The sequence below is a fragment of the Salmo salar genome, chromosome ssa14 (genome assembly GCF_905237065.1).
Source record: "Salmo salar chromosome ssa14, Ssal_v3.1, whole genome shotgun sequence".
NCBI lineage: Eukaryota > Metazoa > Chordata > Actinopteri > Salmoniformes > Salmonidae > Salmo > Salmo salar.
Genome location: NC_059455.1, coordinates 65457638 through 65467717, shown reverse-complemented (window position 1 = coordinate 65467717; position 10080 = coordinate 65457638). Strand labels below are relative to the sequence as shown.

Below are 10080 nucleotides of genomic sequence, written 5' to 3'. Positions count from 1 at the left end.
CGATCAATAATATAATAATACTCTTAGCAAAAAAATAAAATAATTTACAATCTGTAGAAACTATGAGAATAGAAAGGTTCAGAACTTTTGTGAAACATCACAGCACAGTTGAAAAATATATGGCAAATAGAAGTCAAAACTGGATGGTGTTCTGAGACAGATGGGAGTGGTTGAGGGTAGCTGAAGGATGGGACTAAAAACAAACAAGAGATAACTATTGTAAAATATACTGTGTCCGTAAAATGTATATAGTATGTATAAACTGGAAGTAGAAGCCTAAAGTGTTGTTGGCCATAAGTTTACTCTAATTAGGGGAGGGGTGGTAGGGTTAGGAGAAAATAATAAAGGAAAATATCTAAAAACACACACACACATATATATATATATATATATTAGGTTTTTCTTTCATTTGACTATTTTCTACATTGTAGAATAATAGTGAATCATTCAAAACTATGAAATAGCACACACGTAATCATGTAGTAACCAAAAAAGTCTCTCTATATATATATATATATATATATATATATATATATATATTGACCCAAAAAATATATGTGGGATTAGAAATGTAGACAATTACATTGATGGAAGCCACAATCTATCTGCAATATTAAAGCTGATCTACCCCCTGAAAAAAATTAAGAAGAAAAAGAACTCTGTGTTCTGTATTCGTAACATATAGGCTACATCCCAGGTGGGGGCGATAGGGGATTAACTGGATAAAAAAAAAATGTGTGCACTGCAGACCGCTGTGCGACAGACGTTGGGAATGCTTTATTTGCAGCGTGCCGCATCATGGGAGCAGGCAGCCAGGCGTTTTGATATGTGGGCGGACGCAGTGAGCAGCGACCTCAGGCTGCAGCAGCAGACGCGTGGGGTAGGGAGGGGAGACCGGGGGAGAGTCGTCCTTAGCATGACCCAGTGAGCACCAGAGACTGGTTTGCGCTCTCCTCGCACACCCTCTGCTACGTAATCGCTGGGGGAAAAAGCAGGGCTGCGGCTGACACAGATGCCGCTGCTGCCAAGACAAGAGCGTGCTGCCATACGTATTTACGTAGCACTGCCTGGGTATGTATATCTGGGTCAGTAGAGAAAGGGTACTGAATTCTTGTCTGTCTCATTGCTGGTCGTTGACACCGTTTAACAACAAAAATTCTTGAATATCTACTTTTCTTTTCCCTCTCTCTTCCTCTCTCTGATTAGGATGGAAGCCCACAGCTGGTCACACCCTTGATTTGGATGGTTCTCTTTAACATTAACTATTCGATGGCCAAATATCAAGCAGGCTCCCACTGAGCAAGGCAATACATATTAGTGGGGATTTTCAGCCTGCCAACAAATTTTTGTAGTGAGTTTCAGCACTGCGGGACATTTCTCTTTGGGTAAATGTATCTCCAGTGAGGCCCAATACCACACATACAGTACTGTACTACATGAAAATGTAGCTGTTCCAATTCACAGTTTTCAGTTATGCCTACTTAATCTAATTTAGCCCCCCCCCACCCAGAATTACACTGGACTTGTTACAGTGTGAAGCCATAATATAATGAATTACATGAAGATAATATAGGTTGACCGCAAAATGTACTTTAGTTTTACCAATCCAGTCCCCTACACCAGGGTTTTCCAAAGTCTGTCCTGGGGCCTCCCCTGGTGAACATTTTGGTTTTTGCCCTAACTACACAGCTGATTCAAAGAGCCAAAGTTTGATGAAACATCTGTGTTGGGCTAGGCAAAAAACTAAACGTGCACCCAGGGGGGGACCCAGGACTGACTTTGGAAAACCCTGCCCTACTCCATCTCCATCATTTTAACACTGGTAGGACGGAGGATAACAATTGAAATTATAGTCAAAGCTACTTCAAATGTTATACCATCCCATTCTGGCTTACCTTATTCAATGTTGGCTTAGAAAAACAATAACATTGCAAATAGCTCCACCTCCTGGAATAAAAAGACATCCATACCATAAGAATGAACCATACAGTATACCTCAGCATGGCTTATTCTTAATAAACCTACCTCAGCATGGCTTATTCTTAATAAACCTACCTCAGCATGGCTTATTCTTAATAAACCTACCTCAGTATGGCTTATTCTTAATAAACCTACCTCAGCATGGCTTATTCTTAATCAACCTACCTCAGCATGGCTTATTCTTAATCAACCTACCTCAGCATGGCTTATTCTTAATAAACCTACCTCAGCATGGCTTATTCTTAATTAACCTACCTCGGCATGGCTTATTCTTAATAAACCTACCTCGGCATGGCTTATTCTTAATTAACCTACCTCGGCATGGCTTATTCTTAATAAACCTACCTCGGCATGGCTTATTCTTAATCAACCTACCTCAGCATGGCTTATTCTTAATAAACCTACCTCAGCATGGCTTATTCTTAATAAACCTACCTCAGCATGGCTTATTCTTAATTAACCTACCTCAGCATGGCTTATTCTTAATAAACCTACCTCAGCATGGTGGTATAAATACAACTGGATTGACAAATATTGCCATTTAATGATGTAAGGTTCAAATAATGACATTCAATCATATTAAATCATATTTCCCTCAGACAAGTATTTTTTTGCTGCGTAATGTCTATATTAAAAGACTTCTGAAATGGCATGTCAGTTATGATACATTGTTGAACGCAAATGCATCATGACTCAAGTTGAGTTTCTAGTAGGTAGAACAACAATTGCACAGAAGTCAAAAATCAGGTGGCAGTGTTCTCCATTGGCAATGGATTTCCACACTTCTAATAACAAGCATGTCACAAACAAATGTATTGTCCAACTGTAAAACGTGGTAAATTTAGTATTGTGGTTGATTTCAATGGCTAACAGAGTTAGTTGCAGTTTTCCATTAGCTTGACAATGACTACTGAAAATCTGTTTCTTACCTGCAAAAGCACTAGTCTGAAACTAAATACATTTTCTTGGCAAAGTATTCACGAAAGTAAGATATAATAAATAAATTAACTAATAATACTAATCAACTAATCATCATATTACAGCAATTAACGATGGCAAAAGGCATATACCATATTACAGAATTCATAAGGGTCCTTGTCATTACTGAAAACATAAGAGAAGCAAAACAATCATTTATAATTCACCATCCCCTCATTGACTGTTCTTTGATGTATAGTTGCATATAAAAACCTGTACATCCAGATTTGAGTATAGACCTACAAGATAAGAGGAAGATAAGCAGAGGAAGAAAAGTTAAAAGGTTGACTAAAGTCAAATTGGCTCTCGTTTAAAGGGGAACCATACCAAGTTCTTGTGGTATCTTCACCCTATATCGTTGTCATTGGACACCTGAAAGATTTTAACCCGTAATTTTTTTTGAAAAAGTACAACTATGCATTGAAAGTTACTTACTTTAGAAAAAAACTGCCATCTCAAGCAAATTGTGAATGAACCTGTATCATGTGTATTTTTAAAAACAATTTAAATTGTCACTGTCTTTCACTCATAGCTTAAAAGACTGAGGTAATGTTTACTAAATCCTGAATGACAGCACACATGCCTTTTTCATTTGGAAAACCAACATACAAAGAAACCCACCCCAAAAAACTGAGCAGAATATTAACCTGGATTACTCCATATTTTGTAATTTAAGACTAACAAATAATTTGAACACATATAAAAACAGTTTTGTAGTACCAAAGCACTGGTTCCATTTAAAACATAATCCAAAAACAGATGGCACTGATTTAAGTAATATTCACAAAACTGTGAGATTTAAAAAAAATGTTTTGTCAGTACATCAAAGAAAAAACATTGGGAAATTCCCTTCAACCTGGACACAATTTCACGATTTAAAAACGGTTCAAAGTTATTACATAACCTACAAGAAAAAGATGACGATTTACCAAATCGAAATGTCTTGGATTTAGTTAAGATAGCAAGGTAAAATTTTACTAAAATGTCCCAGAAAAACAAAAAGTATTTTCAACAAAGAGATATATAAGAGATATATAAGAGATATATATCTATATATATATACACTGAACAAAAAATATAAACCCAACAGGCAACAATTTCAATGTTTTTACTGAGTTACAGTACATTTAAGGAAATCAGTCAATTCATTCATTAGGTCCTAATCTATGGATTTCACATGACTGGGCAGCCATGGGTAGAACCTGGGAGGGCATAGGCCCAGCCACTGGGGAGCCAGGCCCACCCACTGGGGAGCCAGGCCCAGCCAATCAGAAGTACTTTTCCCCACAAGAGAAAAAGGTTTTATTACAGACAGAAATACTGCTCAGTTTCATCAACTGTCTGGGTGGCTGGTCTCAGACGATCGTGCAGGTGAAGAAGCCAGATGTGGAGGTCCTGGGCTGGCGTGGTTACACGCAGTCTGTGGTTGTGAGGCCGGTTGAACGTACTGCCAAATTCTCTAAAACGAGGTGGCTTATGGTCGAGAAATGAACATTCAATTATCAGCCAACAGCTCTGGTGGACATTCTTGCAATTAGCATGTCAATTGCACGCTCCCTCACATCTGTGGCATTGTGTTGTGTGACAAAACTGCACATTTTAGTGCCCTTTTATTTTCCCCAGCACAAGGTGCACCTGTGTAATGATCATGCTGTTTAATCAGCTTCTTGATATGCCACACCTATCAGATGATGGATTATCTTGGCAAAAGAGAAATGGTCACTAACAGGGATGTCAATAAATTTGCAAAAAATTTGAAATAAGCCAGTTTTGCGCCCCCTCTCGGGCTTGTGCGGTGGAAGAGATCTTTGTGGGCTATACTCAGCCTTGTCTCAGGGTAGTACGTTGGTTGTCTGTTTATCTCTCTAGTGTTGTGGGGCTGTGCTTTGGCAAAGTGGGTGGGGTTATATCCTGGCTGGTTGGCCCTGTCCGGGGGTATCGTCGGACAGGCCCACAGTGTCCCCCGACCCCCTGATCTCAACCTCCAGTATCTATGCTGCAATAGTCTATGTGCCGGGCTAGGGTCACTATTTCGTATCTGGTAAAATTCTCCTGTCTTATCTGGTGTTCTGTGTGAACTTAAGTATGCTCCCATCTCTCTCTCTCTCGGAGGACCTGAGCACTAGGAAAATGCCTCAGGACTACCTGGCCTGATGACTCCTGGCTGTCCCCAGTCCACCTGGTCGTGCTGCTGATCCAGTTTCAACCCTGGTTATGGAACTCTGACCTGTTCACCGGACGTGCTACCTTGTCCCGGACCTGCTGTTTTCGACCCTCTCCCTCACCTGCTGTCGCAACCTCTGAACGAGCCATGAAAAGCCAACTGACATTTACTCCTGAGGTGCTGACCTGTGGCACCCTCTACAACCACTGTGATTATTATTTGACCCTGCTCGTCATCTATGAACATTTCAACATCTTGTTGAACAATCTGACCTTAATGGCCATGTACTCTTATAATCTCCACCTGGCACAGCCAGAAGAGAACTGGCCACCCCTCAGAGCCTGTTTCCTCCCTAGGTCCCTGCATTTCTAGGGAGTTTTTCCTAGCCACCATGCTTCTACATCTGCATTGCTTGCTGTTTGGCATTTTAGGCTGGGTTTCTGTATAAGCACTTTGTAACATCTGCTGATTTAAAAAGGGCTTTATAAACAACATTTGATTTGATGATTTGTGCATATGGAAAATTTCAGAGATCTTTTATTTCCGCTCATGAAACATGGGACCAACACTTTACATGTTGTGTTTATATTTTTGTTCAGTATATTATCCCTTGCTAAAATTATTTGGCATCATACATCTTCTCACTTCTTTGTGCCTGGTTGGTCCACACAGTATAACACCAAAACACTTGGTACATTTCACCTGTGTTTTCCATCTCTTCTGTAGGCAAACAATGAGAATTCTGTGGGAGCAAAACACAATGTCATAATTAAGAAAACATGAGATTAGTGTGCAAATTTCCTCACTGACTGTATAAAGAGGAAATCAAGGTCAAAAGTAATTTAATTTGTATTAGGCTAATATATATTACATTCAGAGGAAAGAACTTGGGATGTTAAACATTTAATAATAATAATTCAGGACACACAAGTAACAAATGCCTTTACAATTAGAAAATGTACTCATTCTACCCATCCTTGTCATCATCACTCACCTGGACCTTTTTAAAATCACTGATCTTCTGATTCTGACTGTGATTGCTTGAAACATTGAGGCTCTTCCGTGGTTTCATTGTCATTCGTTTCATCTTCATCATTGTTATTTTCATCATCTTTGTTGTCAATGTCGTTTTCTTCATCATCCCCTTTCTCTTTCACTTCCATCTCCCCCTCACTGTCACCATGTGTCTCCTCTTTACCATCAATGAAAGGGTCAAGACCCTTCTCTTCCCTCCTGCTGATCTCCGCAAACCAGTCCCGCACCTGCTCATAGCTCATACTGGACTTCGCCACCAGTTCATCCAAATCTTTCTCATTTAAGAACTTATGCTTGAGGTAGTGCTCCTTTAAAATATCTTTACCCGTCTTGACTTTGATGGTAGGGGGTGTTTGTTTGCAGGGGTATGGCCGCCTCGTCCTCCTGGACCAACCACGAAAGCGTTTCCGTGGCTTCTTCTTAAGTTCACCTCCGTTCATTGCCTCGTTAACCTTCCCACTCTGGTACAAGTAGTACCACTTCAGGTTACTGTTCTTGCAGGCATACCGGGTGTCTCCAAACCAGTTGACAATGTAGGTTCTGGGTAACCCGCTCTCCTTGGCCATCTTGTCGTACTCTTCAGCAGAGGGCCACTGGGTACGAACAAAGGCGCGTTTCAGAACGTGGAGCTGTTCTGGGGTTTTCTTCATTATCTTCCGGCCGCTGGATGGCGTCCGAGCTTCTTGCCCAGAGGAAGGCGCTTTGACCATTTCCCTCTCTAGCTCCTCTGTGCCATCAGAGTCCACTGGCATTTTTCTCCTCTCAGAGAACCAGGCGTCCACCTCTCGCCTGGTCAGTTTAGTCTCCATCCTCAACCTACTTAGCTCCTCATCGCCAGGCGTGTCAGACTTCTGGTAGCTGGCCTCCAAAAGCAGAAGCTGCTCCGGAGTCTTTTCCTTGAACTTCTGAGGTGTGAAGTCAGGAAAGGCGTGGCGGAACTTGATTCGTGGATCATATATGGGCCCTTGGGTTGTGAGAGAGGATTCACTGGCTTCGTCGCTGGAGTCGATCACAATGGCTGTGCTGCTGCTGCCGTCGTTACTGTTGGTGTTGACTGAAATGTCATTTAAGGCAAGGCCTTGGTGGTCCTTTGAGTTGCGTTGGTTGTAACGTGTGTCGCTGAACCACTTCTTTATTGCTCTTTTGGTGAGGTTAGTGACCTTCATCAGCCGAGAGATTTCTGCCTCAGTGGCAAACTGTCTCCTTAAGTAACTGGCCTTCAGCTCTGCTAGCTGCTCCTTGGATTTTTTGGGTCGCGCTCCCAGGGAATCGGTACTGAGTGGAGAAGCAGTTTCAGAGGTGGAGGGTTCTGGCACCTTACTGACACTGGTTCTGGGGTTGGGGACCCCAGCGACAGCTAACGTGATGGGTGAGGCCACAGGGACAGCGTTGCCACCCCCTACATGAGTCAAAACCATCCCTGGTTGCCCTACAATCTGACAAGTCTGAAAGATGGACTGCAGGCCATTGGCTGCCGTAGCAAAATTGGCTGGGATGACAGTGATGGTCTGTGGCACCGCCTGCACTGAGCCGTTGAACTTCTTCCTCCTGGCCTCCTCCACCTCCTCTGGGGTCCAGCTCACACCGTGCTTCAGCCGCTGGGCAGAGAACCACACCTTTATCTGCTCCTCTGTGAACTTGGTTTGTGCTGCTAGACCCATGATCTCTGACACAGATGGGTAAGGGAACCTATTATAGGCGCTGACCAGCAGGACATTATTGTCCATGGCCCCATTGTATGTGGGGATACTACTGACCGGGATGAGGAGCTGGGTCTGGGAGGTCTGCTGATTCTGCAAGGCAGACAGAACTTGGGCCAATGTCCCTGGAGGGAGCATTGTGGTGGAGTTGGTGGTCTTTATTTGGAGCACGTTTGGGCTGTTGACCATTATGCTTTGCTGAATAGGTTGAATGGTCAGAGGGGTTGACACAGCCACTACAGTGGGGGTGAGAGGAGGGGGGGGCATCTCCTCTGTCTCTTCTTCCCCATCACTCTCCACTTTAATGACACTGTAATCTGCCATTTTGTGCGACCCTGTAAACTTCTTGGCCTCAGCCCTACTCTTGAGCTTCATGATTGGGGTCTTGCTTAGGGCAATACCCTTACAGGATGTGTCCTCATCCTCCTCAACAAAACTGCCATCAAAGGTCAAGTCATTGACTCTCTGCTCAAAGATGGTTTGATTGTTGCTCTTCACCATGGTCCTGGTGAAACTGTCTTCTCCAGGGTGGTGGCGTGCATTATGCTCCAACAATGCATCATACCTTTTGGTGTGAAAGTCACATTCAACACACACATAAGATGAGTTTAGAACTATATTTGGGTGCTCAGTGTCCACATGCAAGGTAAACATATTGAGCTGTGATGTCTGAAAGCTGCAGTACTTGCACTCGTAACCTCCTTCTGCCGTACTCGAGTCCATCGTTTTAATGAAGTGGTCCATGGCCTGTGTGTCTTCCTCACTCGGGTTGCTTTCAGTTGAGTTTTCCACAGGACAGTTAGCGGCCCCCTCGTCGGTCTGTTCGTCTCCCTCTGTAACGACCTCCATGTCAGGGTCTGAATTCACCATTTCAATGGGAGGAAACATGCAAGGCGTTGTTGTTTTTCTTCTGCTCGCCATTGTGTCTTATCGGCGCTTGTGTTGAATATATAGATTTTTTTTTTTAATCAAGATTTTAGTTCAGCCCTTGTTGATCCATGCAGATTATTTCAGGAGTTCAAACTTGAAAGTTGACTTATCCTTAAATCCTGCAAGAGATAGATCCATATTATATGCACATAATTGAGAGAAAAATTCAAGGTCTAAACATGAATGCCTATCTACTAGAATATTTAAGAGGGGGGCCTCTACTGCAGTGTACTTTAACGGTTTGTTGTAGGTGTGGTGGGACATGTTTGGAAAGTTTCACTTCACTAATACATTTGCAAGTCGCTACATTGTTTCCACTGCCAATACTAAAAACTCTCACAATTGAAGTCTTCAAATAGCGCAAGCGCTCCACAGAAACACCCTTAATGAGTGGCTGTTTATATGCATTATAGCCCAAAGCAAAATGATTTGAGAAAACTGCAGGACAATACATTTTATTCCTAAATCGATGTAGTATTACTAATGCTTCTGTATCATTTCATTAGCCTGCTAACTACCAGTTTGTTTACCAACTCGTCAGTCAGTCACACTGCAAATAATATTCATCTGTCACTTGTCCCTTGTGCCGGTCACGAGTGTACAGTATTTTTCTGTTTTGGGGGGGATGGGAGTATTTAGTAAAAAGTGGGAAATGATAGTCAAATCTTATTCATTTGAACTATTACGTGTGTAAAACTAACTTCACGTGGTGTTCATTTTATTACCTACCCGTGCAGAGAACTGTCGCTTACAAGCATCTTGCAACAACCAGTTCGCTTCCAATCTGACTGCTGATGCGCCGTCTTCCGCCTTTCCACAGTCGTTCCCTCCCCAACAAATACACTGTCGACTCCGGCAGTGGCCCACAGGAGCAACGAGTCCATCTGTTGTTAACATAGACGCAGAGCAGAATAGTGAATGTGCCGAGATTCGGTTGGTTTTTCACTCCCTTTCCCTTTGCCTACAAAACATCACCTTGTTTGGTTTGTTCATGCATTTAAACCGGCCTAAATGTAGACACCGATGTTTCATCGAATCTAACGATAATCATTTTTTATTTCCTTCTTCCTCTTCTTCGGTGGGGTTTATCGGTGGTTGGCATTCAACGTTATGGTGCATTACCGCCACCTACTGTACTGGAGTGTGGGCCAGCCTTGTTGCTTTTAAATAAGATAACATATTTGATACTATATCTAATGACGTTCTACTCAATATACTCTTTAAATGAATGTCCTGTATCCCATTCTCCCTCTGATACTGCCCATAATGTAGCAATACATGTTCCACGGTCTC

At 42.4% G+C, this 10080-nt stretch overlaps 1 protein-coding gene across 1 annotated transcript; it reads right to left on the bottom strand.

The window, feature by feature from the left end:
* Positions 1-2504: 2504 nt before the first annotated feature.
* LOC106569931 (zinc fingers and homeoboxes protein 1) lies at positions 2505-9885 on the bottom strand. The gene is made up of 3 exons (XM_014141691.2): positions 9517-9885; positions 6117-8906; positions 2505-5864 (listed from the first exon to the last, which is right to left on the bottom strand). Exon 2 carries the CDS (start codon positions 8776-8778, stop codon positions 6133-6135), a length of 2646 nt encoding a protein of 881 aa, XP_013997166.1. The 5' UTR covers positions 8779-8906; positions 9517-9885; the 3' UTR covers positions 2505-5864; positions 6117-6132.
* Between the last annotated feature and the right edge of the window lie 195 nt (positions 9886-10080).

Bases quoted from the DNA above. Each gene is read 5' to 3' on its own strand.
- LOC106569931 (XM_014141691.2), bottom strand. From the start codon at position 8,778: ATGGCGAGCAGAAGAAAAACAACAACGCCTTGCATGTTTCCTCCCATT.